At 32.1% G+C, this 21,833-nt stretch overlaps 1 protein-coding gene across 1 annotated transcript; it reads right to left on the reverse strand.

The window, feature by feature from the left end:
• Positions 1 to 7,159: 7,159 nt before the first annotated feature.
• LOC132729039 (decapping and exoribonuclease protein-like) lies at positions 7,160 to 21,522 on the reverse strand. The gene is made up of 10 exons (XM_060714776.1): positions 21,361 to 21,522; positions 15,520 to 15,781; positions 14,313 to 14,367; positions 12,996 to 13,123; positions 12,454 to 12,662; positions 11,513 to 11,608; positions 11,056 to 11,170; positions 9,980 to 10,118; positions 9,682 to 9,776; positions 7,160 to 8,518 (listed from the first exon to the last, which is right to left on the reverse strand). Exons 1-10 carry the CDS (start codon positions 21,377 to 21,379, stop codon positions 8,407 to 8,409), a joined length of 1,230 nt encoding a protein of 409 aa, XP_060570759.1. The 5' UTR covers positions 21,380 to 21,522; the 3' UTR covers positions 7,160 to 8,406.
• Positions 21,523 to 21,833: the final 311 nt, after the last annotated feature.

Raw genomic sequence — 21,833 nt, forward strand, 5'->3', positions numbered from 1 at the left:
GTTTTGATTTTCTCTTTCATGATTCTGTAATTAAATTTATGTTTTGCACAATTGAAAGTTACACTAACAAAGGTTTGACAAAATTGAAGGTTTTTGCTTTTTAACAGTCATTGGACACATTGAATAGTATTATTGATTTTATTCTGTTTGAAATTTTGAATTCTATTAGCCACATTTTTAACAATTTTGGTTCATTTTTATATATATATCAATTTGCTTCCATTGCTATTTATTTGGTCATTTAACACCATAATTAGCGAATGTGTTGTCTTTAACTCAGTCTGTTGAATGCGAATCTTTGTGAAATATAATGCTCTCAAAATAGCCTTGTATGAAGATCTGAAATCCTGTAAGTTGAAAAAAAAAACAATTAAAGGGTATAAAAATGGAAACAGGGTCTCTTGGTTCACTAAGCAAACACTCACTACGCTATTACGCTGAACGGATGAAAAATGAACAAGTTAAATGTTGATGCTGCACATCAAAGACGCCACAAAATAATCCATTGGGGTTAAAACAATTACCAAAATCCACCTAGCCTACAGTGTCAAAAATACTCCCCGACTGGCCGAGGCATAATTAAATGTTTGTACACTAGATTTAAAATTTTCAATTCAACACCTTTTTTTTATTTTTAAAATGCATGTTTACAATTATCCGTGTTTGTTGTAAAACATGTTCTATATATCGTCGTAAATATAAAGAGGCATCACTCGATTGTAAATGCATTGCGATAAGTAAACGAATTACGCTGATTATACCCGAATGTTCTCAACCGCAACTTTTCGGCCCTTTCTGTTGAAATTGATAATAGCTCGGTAATTTCCTGCTTTAGAATATAGACTGGCTCATTGTCACGTTATTTTATTGGTTAATAATAAAAAAAGATAGAAATAAATAGAATGTTATATTTAAACGTGGAGGCATCTCTTTTGTTAAACGTTTAATTAATTCCATGACGCTCGGGGACATGTTGATCATCAGAAAAGCTATTTTTATCCGAAAATCTGAAAACTGTGTCATTTTGTTAGAACAAAAAAAAAACAAAAAACAAAAAAAAAACAAGACTAAAATTTTCCCGATTGCTGACTGAACGAATGCATATCTACTAGACGCCGCGTGCACGAAATTGACAGTCACTAATAAAAGTTGGGTTTACGCATGGAACAAATGGGCAACATCAAAATGGAAGCCGATGATAGAAATTATCAAAAGAAACACAAATTGTTACAATAATTTGTACCAGAAGTTAATGATTGCAGCATACGTTTGCATTAGATATTGTTTTACACGTGCAATTTTACAAACCGAAATTTTACGAACGTGTGTAAAAATGAAACACGAAAGGTTATTTTTAATACTATCTTGTCCATGTAACAAAACGAGTTATTTCTTTTTTAAATTATTGATTCTTTCATGAATGTCCAACAATTAAAAGAAAAGAAAAACTGTCGTATACTGCGTTCTATTTACCACAATTAAATTTAACCAACTTTAACAAATTTACAAAACTTCATTCAAAACAAATTTTTTGTAACAAAAATATAAACGCTACACACTACAAGTCCTAACTGATTTAATTTTTTTCCAAAACTCACATATTTGACATTTACATGTAGAAATTTATACGTTAAGCAATTGAGTTAAAAATAGCTTGTTCATACACTTTAGTGTATCGCTTTAGGAAAACATTAACTCGTTGTACAATTATATTATTCTAACAAAACACAAAGAGACGAAAAAGTATAACTTTGTCGTCTCTTCGCATTTCCGCCACCATAGTATAGGATAATAAGTTAGTCCTAACGGTACTGTCCTAGTATGATAACTTGAGCCTTTGTTTACATAACAAAGACCAATAACAATGCGAAAAATAAGTTAGGCAGATCAATTCCACAACCTATAAAAATGAAAATAAAACTACATATTGTCATATGTCTTGTTAGCGCAGTAGGTAGAGCAGCCGTGTCACATTCGTTTTTACCTCAAAACAGTCAATTGTTCAGAAAACAATTTTGACCGGTTTTTCATGTACATACATGAATACGAGATCGAATATTTTATTACACTGCGATCAAAAAATACAAAAAGAAAAATGAAAAGAAATTAAAATAAATAAATATATACTATAAAATATATATTATAAGAAGAAAACAAAAATGAAAACGAAAAATAAATAATTATAATGATAAAAAACAGAGCAAGAAGAAAAAAATGTGGTTATAAAATGGCACTACGTGGGGTTCGAACCTATTTGTACAAAACACTAAAAGTTACAATAATTTCGATCAGAGCAATAACGGTAATACACAAACGATACTGTACGAATAATGCCATATACATGTAGTATATGTAAGTGTTTACTTTTACGATATCGGATAATAATCCAGATAACCCCGTTTTTGCACTTTCCCATGTACCGTTAAGACCAAATTATCATCCTAGGACAGTACATGGAAAATTTCAAGAACGGGTTTATCTGCATTGTTATCTAAAAAGTAAACACTTATACTGATAGGCAAAATTGGCCCGAGACATATGAATGACCTATTGTCGATAAATATAGGTTTCCGAAGTTAAATTTTGCAAATTATAATAAAAAATCATACACAAAAAAAACCCATAAAAATAAATTGATTCGAACCTACAACAAGTTAACTGTGACCTTAACAAACTCATTTACAACAGTTTTACACGATTAAACTTAATAAACTACAACATGCTAGTGCGGTTACTATATTACTTACCAGATTATCACTGGACTCATAGGCCTGGGTGGCAAGGTGTAAGACTTTTTTGTAGGTTCGAATCAATTGATTTTTTATGGGTTTTTTTGTGTATGATTTTTTATTATAATTTGCCAAATAACTAAAGTTTTATGCCTCCTAAATCACTCATTGTATGACTTAACATCTTGAAACAAAAGAAATGAAAAGTATTTATTTTTCAAAATGATGAAATTGAATAAGAAATACATGTACTAGAATTAAAAAAAAATCTTTATCAACCCGTGTTTCGTATAATTTACAGAAACAAAAATCAGATTATGAAAACTACAAAAAGGTTTCAAAGATTCGACTTTGCAACAACGTGGTTCTTACCATTAAGCCATAGAGTGATCCCGAAAATAAGAGTCTCGAGTCAATATTGCCAAACAATTTATTCTATAGTTATGGTTGATTTATATATATTTAACGTATGGGGCGGTCCATTATAAAGTGATACAGGTAAATAGAAATGTTGCACACCCAAATTGGTAATACGATTCATTACGTGACATGGTGAAAGACGGAACGGTTAATTTAGCTCTTATAAGTTATGATCGCTTTTCTATATCTTGGATATTATATTATGTGAACTGTTTTAACATGATTTACATAACTGAATTTATAGTTAAACTTAAGTAGTAAGCTCTTACAATAAATGTGGAGTGAAACAGGCGTTTTGCGTGCAGTTCAGCACGTATACGAGGGAATAATCATGACGGCGGTGACGTGGCTTAAAACGATTGGAACCAAAACTGGGCTGAAAAAGACAGAGGCGCTCAGCTGGTGAGATTTTTAATGAGCATTTAGACAGGTGTAAGTATGACCCGTTTTATCGAGGAGTTGAAATCTATGAACATGTATGATAAACTCGTGACATTGTTTAAAATGTTGACGTGTACACATAGTAAGGCAGATAATCTAAATACACATGTTGAAGGTAATAATCTAAATCTGTCTGATGCTTACATCCAGTTAAACAATTTATTCGCTGGTAGAATCATTTCTCCGGAATGAAATTGATATTGACCTTACTAACATTTGTGTAGTGCGTGCTCATCGGCTTGGAAAAGTAAATTCGAAGAGGACACGTCAAATTATAGCCTGTTTCAAAGATTATCGAACTGTTGGGTACATTTGATCTGTAGCGTATAAAATAAAAGTAAATACATTTTTGGCATTAGAAGAAATTATCCAAATAAATTGTTGAAGCAATGTCACGCATCTAACTTAAATCAAAGGCAGAACGGTAAAGAATCCTCCTAATACTGTTTATATTGGCAACCCCGCAAAACCACTATAGCAAAACGTTATTCAAATGTCACATCATAAAGGAGTTGCCATTACAAAGCAACATGACACGATGCATACGCAAGGTAGAGAAAATCACGTTACGCACGAGTTATTCTCTCAGCGCTTTATTAGAAATGTCAACAGACGACAATTCTTGCAGCGATAATGAGGAAGATAACATAGATGAGTAAGTTAATCGCGACTACAATCACGACAAAAAGAGAAGAATTTTGTCTCAACAGCAACACTATGTGTTACATCGGCGCGGTTGTCCGTGCCTTTCACAAACGAGGATTCGGTAGTCAGTCTAACAACTCATCGAGTGCTGGGGTGATGCTCTGAATAACTCATGTGCTAATTGTAATTGTTCAATTAAATTACAACGCGTTGATGCCAATGATGAATTATAGGTAAATATCAGAAATTCTTCATATGTGAATAGTGACGAAATGAATTGCAAATCTGACAAATTTAGGATAGGATTGTCAAATGTATGTATCGGATAACAGTGATTTCTTGAAATTGTACACAATTAAAACATTTTCTAAGTAACTAAACCGAAATTTGATGTATATGACCAAATTTATTTCAGTGGTTACACTAACGTTAATATTCCGAGAAAACAAAAACAGGTGAGAAAATTTGGTGGACTGGGTGCATTTATAAACATAATGAAATATTTCCATTCATTTTTTTTGGTTAAAGCTTAGTTCAAGATTTACAGGTCAAACTCACGAGTTCGAAATATTTGAGCAAGAAATTTGTGACATGTTTATGAAATTTGAATACATGTATGTATACATTTTTGGGGGATTATAATGCACAAATAACTTAGTCGCCGGAATTTACTACAACTGATTAGTGTTGATGGATCGTTTTGAAATAGATAATGCAGGAATCCAATTTATTTACAAAGAAGCTCGTATGGGGAATTTTATTGTAAACTTGTTGTGAGAAAATCGCAGGACAAGAAAACTAATTATCATGGGTAATAATTGTTAGATTTGAGTAAAAATAACAACCCTAATCTTATGGCAGGTGTAAAAATGTTAATATTGGTAAAATGAAATTTAGGAAGGTATCGGTTATCAATTATGTATTGTCGTCATTGGTAAGGTACATTTAGTTAGTAAAATATTTTTGTATCATCGGATGGGCATTCGTTTTTTAAATTGTAATATAAATACTAAAAAATAATTTAATAACATATGACTTACCCAAATATAACCAGCCCAGGTTGGACAACAATCTGTCACACGTTGGTCATTTGACCATCAACTGTGACCAACCTAAAACGTAAAAATATCGGTATGTTATTTATAAACATCATCGATTCGCACACGCCTCTTTACCTATAATCCGTTTCAAAATAATCATTCTCGACCATGTATGGACATCTACCCCCGATTCCTGTCCTTTTTTATAATATGATGACGAAGTACTAAAATATCGATAGTACACTTTCAGATGATCACTTGCCATGTCACGTTTTATATATTGATTTACTATGCATTGTTTACTCTTGTGTTGCAACATGTATTTAGAGTTAATAAAGTGGCTGATAACTGTAATTTTCTTATTAATGCCGCAATAGCTTAAACTGTACATGCTGTAGAGCGCTTAGCTCGTATGCAGGCGTTACACAGCCCTGAATTTGGCATCAGATGGTCACACGAAGAAGAAAATGTTCAAATTCGGATCTGATCTTAATAACATCGGGCCATTCGTGAGGGCATCTTTTTCCATCGTCTGACCCCTCGCTAAATGTTTCAGGCTCTGGCAGCAACTTCATGGGCGGTCGCGAAATTTTTGGCATGCCAAACAATTGCCGTAAGACAAAACGAAAGTTTATTTTCGTGTTGAATTCGTCTGCCAATTTGGCGCTTCGTAAGGCCGTCGTAAAACCATCTGTAAATCGTGTTGTCTTCGTCTTTACTCCGTGTGATCATAATCTGGTATTTTAGCTTCAAAAAGACAATATGAAGGAAACACGAAGATTCCCGGTTGTCTTATGAGAGGAGCACGACTATATGAAGCCCCCGCAATACCGTCGTGTCGCCATCGTATTTTGGTACGATGTCATTGAGATGGGACCACGATGAGGACGAAGAAAGAAAATTTGTGTGGCTCAAGCGTTGCATGTTTATCATTGTCGACATATAAAAAGGCTAGCCACAGACCATCTTCCTCATCTGTCAGCCTTGCACATCTCTACAGAGACACCAAAAGCTTTATTATTTGCAATTAATAACAATTATTTTCAGTTTATTTTCTTAAGAATTACATGCTTTGATGATGAGTCAACCGAGAAAAAGAAGACATCAGCATTGTTACACCTTAGAAAACATGATAAGCAACTCCTACTGGTTTAAACTTGGGTGGCATAACAGTCAAATATGATAGACAAGATCAACAAGAATATGCGGGGTTCAATGAACGCAACCCACACACGACACAGCAACAAGAACCAGTCGCAAGGAGCCCAGGAAGACCCCAAACAGAAAACAGAACAGGGTGCACGACAGAACACGGACAGGCATATCACTAAAATGATACATAGGAAGAAATAATAGTAACCGACAAGGAAATCAAAGAAAACAAATAAATGATTGATCAATAGGCCAAGAAAGCTAAGGGGATGGGGATAGGAGATTCAGGGAAGTGGAGGGGCAGAATTAAAGAAATAAAACTTGAGGCAAAAGAGAAGATACTTACTGTAGACAAGAAAACAACAAAGGACACAGACAAAGGTTTCACCAAAACAGTAAGAAACAATTAAAAATGTATGGTTTTCCTTCTTTCTTCAAGCCGGGCACATTTTTTTCTAAAATATACAACTTTTCTTACCACCATTAACTGAACGTTCAATCATGTAGAATAATTTGTCGTCCGTATGTGCAGATAGTAAGCTAATAGATAGTGCAGATATTAGTTTCAAAGCCTTCATAGCTCAATTTAATAAAACTAAGAAATTATCAAAATGCCTAAATGAAAATTAATCTTTGATTTTCCAACATGATAGCATTAATAATATCAACTAGGCTGAATGTAAGTTGATAAATGCGTAACTTAATAGAAATAATAAACGTGCAACACAAAGGTAGATATGAACATTTTAGTCAATTTTATGTCAAACTAACCATTCTATTGTTAAATAAAAAAGTCCCAATAAAACACCTTGTTTTATAACGTACTTTGCATATCCATAGCTGGACAGATTACATGTATAACAATTTTAATTATAGTCGACCAATTCAAATCACACCAACATTCGAAGTTTATGTTTTATAAATATGTATTTGCATTTTACCGTTACTTTTCAGGAAAAAAGAATCACAGAAGCACTATTATAATAATAGATACATTTTGTAAATGTCAATATTTTACTTTTTGTCATTGAAACATATACAGTTTAACTTCCAAATTCCAGAATTTCTGGATTCCGGAAACTTATGAAATCCGAACATTTTTCAGGGTCCCAAATTTCTCCATAAGTTTTCTGTATAATTACGGAATTTCTAAATTCTGATTCCGAACTATTTTCTGGAAAAAAATGGATAGCATGAATTCAAATTTACATCCAAAATCCGAAAATTGGAAAGGGTTTGAAGGCATTATGTTGCACCTGAGAATGTAAAACCTTCAAAATGTCAGTATTTACCAATTATCCCTAATTATATCTTGACACCTAGAAACTGAGAAGAAAATTGTGATGAAAAACAAAGATTACAGGTTAATAGCAGGTGCTAGATCTACATGTTATATAATTAAGGATAAATTTTGATAGTTAACATTATGCTATTGTATCAACAAATCAAGTTATAGTTAGAAATAAAAGCAACTATGAACTATTTTAAAAGTCCTGTAATTATTTCATTTGATGAATTTAATCAGCTTCACATATTTTTTCATCATTTCTTTCTTAAACAACGAATGTTAAATGTTTCTGTCTGTTCAAATAATTCTGAACTTCAGTATTCCGGATTCTTCGAAATTCCGAATATTTTGGCTAGGCCCACAGACGCTCGGTTTTGAGAGGTTACACTGTAAACCCTTGTTTCACACCTAATTGTAACAAAATTAATGATCTTTTAGCGTTGACACCATGTAATCGTCCAGTATTTATGATTGGATAGCTACCGCGTCTGCGTTTACAGCCATACACTCGTCCGTCCACAGGATTCAACGTTGAATTCAGCAATGCATAAAAAATAACCTCTAACAATATTTCAAGAAGAGAGAAAAAAACAACAAAAATCAGAAACAAAAGCAAACAAAATACACATGTAAAATGACGACAATTAATCGACATTATTTTCGGGAGGAATTGTTCATAATGTAATTGCAATTAAGCAGAACCATCAATGTACCACTGTGGCAGAAAATTGTATTCAGAATTCCTTAGTGGTGGACTGCATTCAATTCGTCCTCTTGGTGACCACCTCAGTGTATGCACTATTCTGAAAAAACCAATAGAAACAAAATGTAATATAAATCAGTAAGAAAAGTTATGTATGTTTTTTGGTACAATGACTTGTAATATGTAACATTAAGACATTCCTACGTGTAATGTAACACTAGGACTGACAACAATTATTGTAATAACTAATAACAATGTACCTTATGTATTGTCAGACAGTTGGACTTACAGTGAATAATTTTAGAAACTCTGACTTATAATGTGTGGTATTTGGTTCGAAAATTAATCATGAATGTGTAATGTTAGATTTTGGGATCTTTATTACGTAAAACTAGTACAGAAACCTATGATATGAACTATTTCTCACTTGGACATATAATTTGTAGCATTTTGTACAAGGACTTATAACGTGTTATGTTTTGCACTATTATTTTGCAATTGCAATACAATTGCAATATTATAAAAACGGACTGACACTTTTTAACATCAGGTACAAGGACATTTATGGTGTATTGTAGACACTAGAACTTGGAGTGTAATGCAAAATCCTAAGACTTATAACGTTTAGTGTTTGGTACTGGGACTTACATGTATAATGTTCAATTCTAAGTAGTAAGTCTTTACAATTGCTGTGCGAATAATCGGAAAATGACTTTTTTCTTGGCTAAGTTGTAAATAGATACATGAAGACAAAATGCATGAAATACTTAGGAAATCATGACTATTTTGTATTGTTTATTAATAAATGATATGTATATTCGTATTTACAGGGTCTGCACTGATATTCTGAATTTTATTGATTGTAATTCTTAACCCCTTTAATTACTTATTGGTTGTTTAAGAGTAAATGATGATTCTGCTGAAGAAGATCACCTTCTTTCTTATGAGAAACTATGTTTGTTGAAACTCACTAAGACATGACGATATAAAAATTTCACCTATACGTCAAGGCATTTAGAATGTACTATTGGCGCAGCCATCAAATTTATGAAAGTTTATTTTTTGAATTTTGAAGAAAAAGTAAGTAGTAGCAGAGGACGACGACGACGACAGAAAGCTGTTTATTTGTGATCATTGAACAAACGAAGCAGAATTTGTATTAAGCTAGTTGCCCCAGAGGGTTTTTTTTGTAGGCTAAACTTGTTTAATACAAGTGTAGCAGACATATCTGAATATATACATTACAAAACAAAAAAATCTTACTTGGGGTCGTCGATCCTAATGGAGTCTTTGATAAATGTGAGAAATTTATCCAGGAAATTTGTACACACGTTTGGTTTCCATGGATTATACACATCCTGTAAAATGGAAGACATGGATTAGAGTTATGAAGCGTCAGCATATGTAACACAAAACTTAAGGCATCTTATTATCAAACCTCATCATATGGTAAATAATTTTAGCTAAATCTCAGAACTGAAATCATGGAGCGATAATTTTCTTTAATAAATTTCAAAAAAAAAAAAATCAACAATAATTAATAAAAAAACAAAAACGTTACCTTTTTTGCCAAATCTGGCAACGAGTTTGTATCATAGAAGTCCAACCGTTTAACAACACCACTTTCATCTCTAAATCCACAGACGATAGTCTTTATTCCAATAAGGTGACTTTGTGCCCACCACTTCTTTGTCTTGAACCTGTTTCAAATATACGAGTATTTTTTTAAAATGTGATCTTAGGCTAATGTAAAACCAATGCAAAACCTTCCTTGACACTTTGGTAAAATATTTTGAAAACTCCGGATATCAAATAAAGTATAATATTGTAACTCGTAAGTCTGTCCTTTAAAACGGGTTTAGGTTACGTTAATTATTATCCATTTCATATTGCATAATATTTTTATTTGTATTACGAATATTTTAACATTGAAGTAAGATATGTTGATATGTTCATTGGTATAAGCAATTCGCTCGTCCAAATGGTCATTATTGCTTTATTGTGTATATAACTTGTTATATTAAAAGGATTTTGTTGTATGTATCAATTTGTATCTTTGGCTTTACAAAAGGGACTTGCTACATGTAACAGAAAATAATTTGCCTTTTTGATATTTTTGAATTTTATCCATTATGTCTATCATGAATCACTTACTCTTTCAAAAGTCTTTTTCATGTGAAATGTTATGAGTAATTTTGTCTTCCATATCGTTTTTGTTATGTGTATTGTGAACCATTTGTTCTGTTTAATTTCAAATTATTGAAAAACATTTTGCTGTTTAGAAGACGGACATAGTTTATCGAAATTATGATATCAATAAATCGACTTGTCATTTAATCAGTGGATAATTTACACCGGTTCATTGAAAATAGGGAAAAAGGGAAGAACAAAAATACACGCAAAAATAAACAACATAATTTAGAACAAAATGTTAAGAAGTTTTTTTCTGAAAACATTTGAATACATGATTTTCTGAACTGAGTTTTACACAAAATATTTTAATGATCACAGCAATAGTACAAGTAACAATATACTCTTAAATAACATAGACACAAATCTTATGGCAACATAAGGATTTCATTAATAATTCAATATAATGTTCACTAAAATATAATTTAATAACAGTAATTTCCTAGCCTTTTGAACGTTTTGATATTTCCTGGATGAGAAAATTCCTTATTTGTTTTGAACTCCATGTAGTAGTCACCATTGACATCATCAACATTAAGTGCGTCTATCTCACCTGAATAAACTACAAAAACGAAAGCTCTATATTCAAATTCCTTTTCGTTCGTTATTAAATTAATCGATAAATGTTTACTAAAACATAACAATTTTTGCTTACTGTTTACTTGATACTATTTCAATGGTCGGTTCAATAACGTCGATAATATATTTACGATGCGATTTACCTTATGCGACACTGTTTCAAAATTTAATAGAAAGTATTGATTGTGCAATATATCAATTTGGTTCGGTGTTTGGTGCAAGTAAAATCTTATATATCGATTTAACAATTACATTTAAACTTATTTTTATAAAATACGTAATGAATTCAACAATTTCATCGAACATTGACGAATTCTGTTCTTACCTAAAGAATGCTTGTTAAGTTCTGTTTTAACAACCGTATAAAGTTTTTCACAGTTGGTGTAAGGTACGTCAGTATTCGGCTGTCCATCCTTGGTATCTTAAATTTGAATGTTTTTCATTTCAATTATTTTTTGAGAGAGAAAATTATAAAAAAAAAACAAGAGGCGAAAGAAAGAGAAAGAGAATGTATTACGTCTTGTGCAGTAGTTTCTTGGCGTCTTTTGTTCATGTTATATTTTATATGTATTTTCAGAAGGTACCAGGGTATTTACAGAAGACACCAGTATTCATTTTGTTTTATATTTGAAATATCCTTAAAGCCTTTGGTTTGCTCCTCTTACTTTATCAGTATGTATATCATATACCTTATATTGTATTTCATAAGTAATTCATAAGACAAATAGATCAAAACTGACACAATTTATCAATACATGTTTCGCTTTAATAGCTTCATCAGCTGATACACTAAGAAAAAGACGTAAACGTAAAGTAATTCATTAAAAAAACCCAAATTATTAACGATTGATAATGGTCACTGTTAACGCTTCTTTAAGCAACACGTCTCCACACTCTAATCAGATTTATAACAATTTAAACATTGTTCTAACGGGAAAGTTTGGACTAGTTCACAAATAAGTGTATAACCTAGCTTAAGGCACTGGTTATTGAAATTATGTCGAACCTATAACTTATCATTATATACGATACGCTTTCTTAGCTGTAAATATCTGTAAGTTAAAAGGGGCAAAATTTAGGTGATAAATGTAAACATTCTAATATTTTTCAACGTTTAACCTAAATTTTAAATATTTGAAAATTTCTTAGACTTTCAATATCATTTTATTTAGTCTGAAGTTAGAAATTTACTGGACTTATTCATCTGAAGGCGTGACAATGTTATGACAAAGATTTTTAGAACATTTTTAAGAATAACGATAATACCTGCTGTAAGATATTGTTCAAATTTCCATCCCCAACAACTCATTTCATCATTTTCAAATTTGAATCTTTCTTTTGGAAAAATCTCATTAAGGTAGTAGGTCCCGTTGTAATAAACAACAGCAATGAACCAGCCCTCTTTGTCTCCATACGGTGATAGCATTACTTTAGTCAGCAATCCACGTCGACACACAAAATCAACACCAAGCTTTCTGTGGGTAGAACGAAACATAAGGTATAAAATTCTAAAGTTATCAATATTACTTGTTGTGGGACGAAATAAACAGATTGATTTCGGATAAGAAATTTGAAATGAGATTTAAATGAAAAAAAAAGAAAAAGATAAAAGACGAAAAATGCACAGTTACAGAACCCCAAATATGCATTATGAAATAATAATTCTGTAAATATTGCGAAAGCTAAATACATTTATAAAACAATGACATATTCTACTACTTATCAATTTATCGGTTAAGTCAGATTTTTATAGTAACATGATAAAAGAAATGCGTTTTGCTTGTGATATTTTAAAACAAAACATGTACCGCGGTTTTGCGCGCTCACATATATCCGTTGTTGTTTCATGTTTATTGATCATCAGTCCACTTAACTCAGTCTCTAAATCACCAAGTTCTTTACCAGAGATTCCCTTGTCATCAACGTGCTTTCTTCCCTGAACCAAACAAAGTTTACATAACAAGTTTAACATTTGAATGATTAACTGTTCTGGAAGACATTATTATGGTATCACTTTTAAAATGTTGCTGTTGTAAGAGTCGGGTAGAGACACAGTGCTTGAGACTTAATTATATTTATCAACATAATAAATTAACGATTTTGACAAATCATTTAGAATAAAGAAAGATTTGTGAAACATAGTTGCCCCTTTAGCCCTATCTACCTACTGTTTGTCAGGAAAAAAGAAAAAGAGTAAATTAAACATTGAAAAACAATTTAAAACTCAACTCTTAATTTCAAAATTAAAGGCAATTTAATGAGTTGGCTACATGTGTTGCACTATTGATATACTACATTTAATCACAGAGACACATATATTAAACAGTTCAAACAATGGCTTCGTAAGAATTAACCATTCTTACAATGGTTGTACCGGACATATTACTATGCTTCTTCCTGTAAATGTGACTTAGTTAAGAAGTTGGAAATCCTGCAACTTTGTACAAACATGACATCATTTCTATTCTGTATGCGGATATAATATTTTGCTGCTGCCTGTCGTGAGTAGAAGTACTTTAATTTCAAAATTAAAGGCAATTTAATGAGTTGGCTACATGTGTTGCACTATTGATATACTACATTTAATCACAGAGACACATATATTAAACAGTTCAAACAATGGCTTCGTAAGAATTAACCATTCTTACAATGGTTGTACCGGACATATTACTATGCTTCTTTCTGTAAATGTGACTTAGTTAAGAAGTTGGAAATCCTGCAACTTTGTACAAACATGACATCATTTCTATTCTGTATGCGGATATAATATTTTGCTGTTGCCTGTCGTGAGTAGAAGTACTTTGAACCAATATCGTTTGGATGTACCAAAGGGGGACTACTCTGGAGAATTTTTAAGATAGAAAATAGTATCAGAACGTATTTGAAACGCTCGTTAATTAGATTCTATAATCTTTGCAAAGATATGACTAAATAAAAACAATAATCGAAAATATCCAGTTTATTCTTAATTTTACCTTAATTAGTGTCGTTGGCAAGTTAATCATCACACTTGTTTTGATATAATCATTTAATTGATTTTAAAAATGATGCCAATATCAATGCTTGTTGCTAGAGATATTGTATACATATAAATAAGAAACTCATTTATAAGGAAGGGAACATACCTGCTGTGTTGTAGCCTCCATTGATCTTGCTTGTCCAGATTCTCCTGTACATTGCCTTAAAATATTAACAATGTTTTATTTTTGGGAACATTTCTTTACATGCAAAATACAGATTAGTATGAATCAGCCGCTGTAGAAACAAAATGTCAATAATGAACTGCGTCATGATAAAACCAACATAGTGGGTTTTCGACCAGCATGGGTCCAGACCAGCCTGCGCATCCGCGCAGTCTGATCAGGATCCATGCTGTTCGCTATCAAGTACTCTACTTGTAATATGGTTTGTAGGCGAACAGCATGGATCCTGATCAGACTGCGCGGAGGCGCAGGCTGGTCTGGATCCATGCTGGTCGCAAACGCATTACGTTGGTTTTGTCATAACGCGGCTCATTTTCTCTCTTTTCAGTTATGGCCACAATGTCATTGTCATATTTTAACCTGTAGCTTATGTTCATTAAATAAATACATTTTATTACATAAACTCAAGATAAAACAAAACTAGAATTATCAAAGAAGGTAACAACTTCACACACACATACAGTATGAAGTCTTTTTTATCAAGAATCACAACAAGCAGGGGCCACACTAAAAGCTTAACTACAATACCTTTGTTGTTTTATAAGAGTAAATGAGTCCGAAATTTTAAATTTGTAATACCATGATAATTAACCATAATTGAAGTTTACGTGGCAAAAAAATAAAATAAAATAAACAACGAAAACGAACGAATTATTCATGAATATAAGTGTTAGATATTTTAAGTATATTGTAAGTGTTAGATACTTACAATAGTTATACCAGATAATAAATTGTTATAGATAAAAAGATGATCATATCAATGTTTTTATTCAATAAATATGCATTTTAACATTTTTAAGAATATCCAAATGATAATATCACTTCTTTTCATCAAAATTTAAAAAACACACATTGTAGACTAATTCACTTCTATTGTCTGTCGCCAGTATGAAAAAAGAATATGTTCCAAGGTAATATTTATTCACCAAAATGTTTATGACAATCTATCGTTAATACGGTGGTGTTTTAATTTGTTAAGCTTTTATACTTAACTCTAGAACCCAGAAATTTTAGGCTAAGTAGCTAAAGTTAATATACACATATGAATATGGTAGGTTTGTTATTTCGCAAAACAAACAATATATAACGTAAACAAAAATAGTTATTAAGCAATAAATAAAAGAAATACCGTCCGTTTCCTTCATCTTGATTTATTGGAAACTTATCCTGATTGTCAATTATCCAGCGCAAAACATGAAAATCATTTCCTGTATCCCTTATAATTCTTGTATCAAATCCTTGTCGGAGATCGAACCGAACATTTTCGGGGTTTGGAGGACTGACAAAATATCTTAAACTTTTTCGAGAATTCTCGTAAACGCTGTTGATATCGATTGAAAAAGACCCTATTTCCTTTGGATCTTTGAAAGGTACAGAGTCACAATCCAGTTCTGAAATGAAATTTAATATAAGAAAACATTATTGTGTCTCTTCTACTGAGGACTGGCAACATACAGGAATCACATCTCCGTCGTCTGTATGTATTTTCATCTGTCTGTCCGTCTGTTTGTACGGACGTCACAAATCTTTTCGGACTAATTCTCAAAACCTACTGATGCGATTTTATCCAAACTTTACAGGAATGATCAGTATTAAGTCAAGTTATGCATATCCTCTTCAATTTCATGTTCAATGATTTTTGTCAGAGTTAATGGCCCTTAAATAATCTAACATTTTTAAAGGTTGTCCGGACTACTCCTCTTATACTACTATTGCAATTTTATTGAAACTTTACACAATTGATTGGTAGCTCAAGTTTTTGGCATATTACACGGATTTTTTGGTTGAATGATATAGGTTTGAGTTATGGCCCTTAAATACAAAAAGGTGTTTATGTCGTTTGTCCAGACTAATTCTCTTATTCCACTAATGCAATTTCAATGAAATTTTACACAGGATTTATAAGTTGCACAAGTACTAGCAAATGATACACGGATTTTCCGGTTGAATGATTTTTGCTGCGTTATGACCCTTGAATGGAAAAAGTGTTATTTTTTTGTCGAGACTACTCCTGATGTACCACTAAAGCAATTTCAATGAAACTTTATAGGATTGATTGGTAGCTCAAGTATTTTGGCATAATACACAGGTTTTCGCTGAAATAATTTTTTGTCGAGTTGTGACATGTGAATAAAAATGGTGTTGAATAAAAAACGCGTTTTGTCCTGTAAATCATGTTTGTGTCTCCTGCCACACAGTTGCTGCAACATGCAATTGGCTATCATGAGGCGACACATGTAATCACTGATCACTGTTGTTAATTAATCTTTATGTTAATATTTATGTTGTGTATAATATGTTGAATATAAAAATATGATATGTTGCAAAACAATTGCTTAGAATATGTCCCCTTCTGCAAGGATTATTCCAAATAACTTTTAGCAGCGCACTATTTTTATACGGGAATTTCCGAATTTACAACTTTTTAAAACAGTTTGATCTCAAAGACTTAAACAACCTTCATCCTGTTTCAACCGGTTGTTAAAATTATTTAAATAAACTGTTGTCCTTGTCTAATTTACTTATTTGAAATTAATAATCTGAAACAATCACATCAAAACAATCTTAGTGAGTGACTTCTTGATAAAAAGCTGCCATTGCAATTTGGAAAGGTTGAGTCAAATTTGCTGCGTGCAAACCAAATTTAAGGTGGTCCAAGTCTATTTTGAGTATTACCTATAATGGCAAAACTATTAATATCATTAGTAACAAAAATAAGTCAAATAATAGTTAAATATCTTGGTACAATCATTTGCCTCGTCGTCCATCAAGATAAGATGAATTCAGCCTCTACATGCCTAAGCGGGTCCGTGACCGGTGTACTAGAAATAGAGTTCCTGCCATGTATTTTTTTTTCTTTTTGTGACACCGGTCTTACTCGGAACTTAATTTATGTCGTTTAAACAGCTATTGTCGAGGGAAATTGCCTTGCAAGATCTGCGGGGTTATGTTTCAGTACATATACATCTAGCTTCGACGCATCAGGACCAACTATGGACTGTCATATACGTGTCATTAGTTTTGAACTAAAAACGTCATATTTTACGACATTGGCAACCCAGCAATAAAATCAACCGGAAATAATCTAAACATACAAACTGTAAAATGGTTAACGTTCGACTGAAAATAAATCTAAAACAGGAAGACTCTTTTACCTAGTTAAACCTCATTGTAAAAGTTATGGACAACAGAACCTGAATTCAAAGGGCGTCATTCACTGCAAGAGACGTTCTATAGTATTCGGTATGTGTGTTTGCGATTCTTTATTGACGCAAGGAGATAAGTGTTTGAATATATGTAATAAAACAGTTACAAAATAGTTGGATGAAAGTGTAGAGGTCACAACCTTAGAACATTACAATAATATAAAATGGGATTAAAGTTTTAGGATAAGGGCAAAATCAACTATGATAATTATGTATACGGTAAACAAGAGAAAATGATTTTAATGTCCTTAAATATAATCCCAGTAAACCAAAAACTTGTATACAATACTGGTTTCTAGACATGTGGAATGTATATGGTATGAATATGTCCGACACCCCAACTTACTATGAGTTTATGTGGTAAAACATTTGAAATTATCACAGATATGTTAATAAATACACTAAATATCATATTCAACATAAACGTGCGTTTACGGTTTGCATTTTTCTAGTAAACGAACCAAGTAAAAAGCAACGTATAGGAAACTCCGGGTATACGGGAAGTCCGTACATTATTTTGGCATGAACAGAATTTGGTATTTGTTCTATATATATGAAAGTATATTTGTTCATACTTTTGTAATATACAGTATGGATAATAAAAACTGTATACCAGCTTTGTCAGTGTTTTATCCCGTAGTATACTAGAGATATACAGATAATATATGGAATCGTATTTTCGTGATACAGAGGATAAATGACTTGTATTTTCGATACATACACAGGTCACGGGGGTGGAACCCCATATGTATCTCAAAACGAGCATCGGTAAAAATTACAGGTTACGCGGCTTGTATTTTCGAGATTTAAGATGATACAGAACTTTTTCTGAGATATACAATTGATAGGTAACCGTATTTCCGAGATAAACAGAGGATACTGAACCGTATTAGAGAAAATACGGAGCTTGTTATTTAGAGACAAACAGAGGATTACGGATTCTTCTTTTGAGGTTTCCAAAGAATACGGAATTTATTGACCTAGACTACAGGAATATCCAAATATATACATGCCGCAAATATGGAATGTATTATATATTTGGGATAATTTTTTATACATTAAGCCAGATACTAAGATTCCTGAAGCTATATGCCATTTTTCAAGGTAACGGAATTATATCACAATTAATAATTGACACCTATACATGACTGAAATACCTGTAGACTTGATCGTTGTTGATTATACTTTGATAATGGGAACTTCATATCAAATTGCATAATGATTCTATCTTTATACTTGGAGGTTTTGAAATAGCAAATCTAACAAATAAATCAACTCAAAACTAAATGAACATTTATTTTCTTATCAATTCATAAACATAAGCATAAATAAATCACACACAATAATTTTATCTACGCTACATGTGTCTTATGAATGTTTGCCGAGGTCGAAATTCTGAATAAAGCGCAGCAACCCCAACCTTATGCTTATTAACATGTTTCGTTGAATCTAACCAAAACTATTACTATGACCCATGGGTCAAAGTTTAATTTATAAAACTATGCCCCCGACCTCGCTTATTAGCATGTTTTCGCTCCGCGCCCCGCCATTTAACTCGTTAATTCTCGACTTTTCGCTTGGCGGGGTCTCGGGGCGAAAACACTCTCCGCGCCCGCCATTTTATTTCTTAAATCTCACCCCGCCCCCCCCCCCCCTGCGGGTCGAAGTTATATTTATTTAACTTCGCCAGGGGCCTCGCTAGTTATCGTGTTTTTGCTCCGCGCCCCCGCCATTTTTACTTGTTAATTATCGACTATTCGCTTGGCAGGGTCGCGGGGCGAAAAACACGAATGACAGAATCATAGACATAAACTACGCCAAAATACCAAGGTAGTATACCATTGTATATATTGAAAAAAAAAAAGAATAATATTATGTCTAGAAGGAGTAAACAGAAATTGGTTATTTTATCAAAATTCATTAAAAAGTATTTGATTTTGTTCTGTAAGTATAAGGTATAAGGTTTTGTTTAGTTCATGACTTGAGTTTATGAAAAAGTGCACAAATTTTCATTTTAAACGGAAAATACTGAAAGAACTGTTTCAAAGATTTTGTCATATTTAATTATAACTCGGGCAATTTACACACTGTTGCCATAAATATGGTGCTCAATTTAAGATTTATTATTTGGAAGCTTAATACAAACGTGGAATAGTGATAAAAGTTTTTTTTCATTTTCTGGACAATTGTTTTCACAACGGCCCGGGAAATGAATCCCCTGCTCGTAGGCTCGAATCTGGAGTTTCCGGCCTTCTCTCAACTCATAGTATATTTTTAAACGGGGTCATAATTATATATTTTTTTTGGGGTTTTTGACACTTTTAGGACGAACACAGTTTTTTTTAATCAAACAGGTCATATTTTTTCTTCCCAGGTCCGATACTCGTGCCTGTGTGTTTGATACAAACAACAAATACTATAAAACGCAGTTTTGAAAATACTTTACTACACCTATTATGAACTTTTGTGATATTTTCCTGATGCAATAGTAATAAAGGAAGGAGTGGGAATATTTGATGAATTTAAAAGCAATGGTAATGCATGTATAAATAGTTCTTACAGTGGTTTCAGGAATAATGAAAACAAACATCTTAAGAAAGGAAATCAAAACTCAGTTTTAAATAAAATGTATTCCAGTACTGCAAAAAAATTATATGATTTTACTATTTTATTTTTGACAACTCTTGATAACGAGCATAAAGCGTGATACGTTTTTTTCCCATACACATGTATAATTATAGATATATATTAGAATCCCACCATGCGTGGAAGAGGTATGCTCTGGACAAAGTTGCTATATTTTATCACCTTTAGTGACCTTGACCTTGCATATATTAACCTAAATCACATATTTCACACCAGTAGTCATGATAATGACCGTATGGGTTTCAATCCCTCAATAAATGATGACTTAAAGGTCCAAATACACATTTTCATATTTTTATCTGAAATAAGACCCTTATGTGTGACCATGACCTTCGCCGCAGGAATATAAATTTTTCACGCGACACTTTGCCATACAATGGTGAACATTTGTGCCAAAATAAATTGAAATATCTTTATGCATGTAGAAGTTTTGCCCCGTTCAAGCGTTTTTCAATGACCTATAAGTGTGACCTAGACCTTTGACCTAGAGATCTTGTTTATGCGCGCGAAAGGGCTCCTCATAGTGGTGAACATTTCTGTGAAGTTTCATAAAATTTCCCCATAGAAATAGTAGGAGATATGCTCCGGACAAAAATTGGACGCCGCCCGCCCGCCAGCCAGGGGAGAAACTATAATTTGCCCCATTTTTAAACGGGACTGTAAAAAGCTTTGAGAAATAGAAATAAAATATTTCTGAGGCATTATGGGTATCTAAGAATTTTTAATTAAATGAATAAATAGCAGTAGCCACGAGTGAAATATGAAAATTTTCATACCACAAGATGAAAATAAATCCTGTATTAATAGAAAAAACTAATTTTCTGTTTATTATATACTTTTTCTGTCTTTTTATAACTTTATGAATAGGAAGTATTCCATTTTAGTTTTGTGTATTGGCTGAATTTAGAAGAAAGTAGTCCGACAAGACACCAGTGAAAATACGGAAAATATGTTTCACTACAGCGAAAAATAATTTTTTTCAGTGAAAATACGGAAAATAAAAATACGCAATTTATTTCATCAATATTTTTCAATGTTTCATTTATAAGTAATTAATAAATAGATTTATTGATAAATTAAGTAAACTAAGTCAAAATTAATAAAAAGAAAATAAATACCCTTAATAGTTAACTCCATAATAACCAAGTATATCAATAACGATCAGTAGCAAACTGTATATAAGTATGATCTTAACTTGTTAAAGATATATTCAATGTCAAATAAAAAAAAAAATTGTTTTCGAAAAATAATTGTTTGACATTTTGTAACCCGACTCTGTAAACCTTACCGATGTGATTTTTGAAAAATCAAGCTACATTGAATATATCAAATATTTTACATTCGGTGGGTATATTTATCTATTTTTGTATTCAGACACCGCTGTATGTAAATGTATAACTTACCACTCCATGAAATATTTTAAACTTGTCTGCGTGCACCGATTTCTATTGTATCATTATTTGCGAGCTATAATACTGCTTTATCTACTAGGCAATTTTCTGCTTGAATATACTGCTTATTTATGATTTTCTATTATATAACAGTCACAGATGTTATATCAGTTTACCTTTTTATGTTGAACAAATATTGC

The sequence above is a fragment of the Ruditapes philippinarum genome, unplaced genomic scaffold (genome assembly GCF_026571515.1).
Source record: "Ruditapes philippinarum isolate M1 unplaced genomic scaffold, ASM2657151v2 ctg2948_1_1_1_1, whole genome shotgun sequence".
Classification (NCBI taxonomy): domain Eukaryota; kingdom Metazoa; phylum Mollusca; class Bivalvia; order Venerida; family Veneridae; genus Ruditapes; species Ruditapes philippinarum.

Coding starts and splice junctions, on each gene's coding strand:
- LOC132729039 (XM_060714776.1), bottom strand. Junction 14,368..15,519: donor CAAGATGAAGGAAACGGACG/GTATTTCTTTTA, acceptor TAATATTTTAAG/GCAATGTACAGGAGAATCTG. Junction 10,119..11,055: donor AATATCAAAACGTTCAAAAG/GCTAGGAAATTA, acceptor TATTTGAAACAG/GTTCAAGACAAAGAAGTGGT.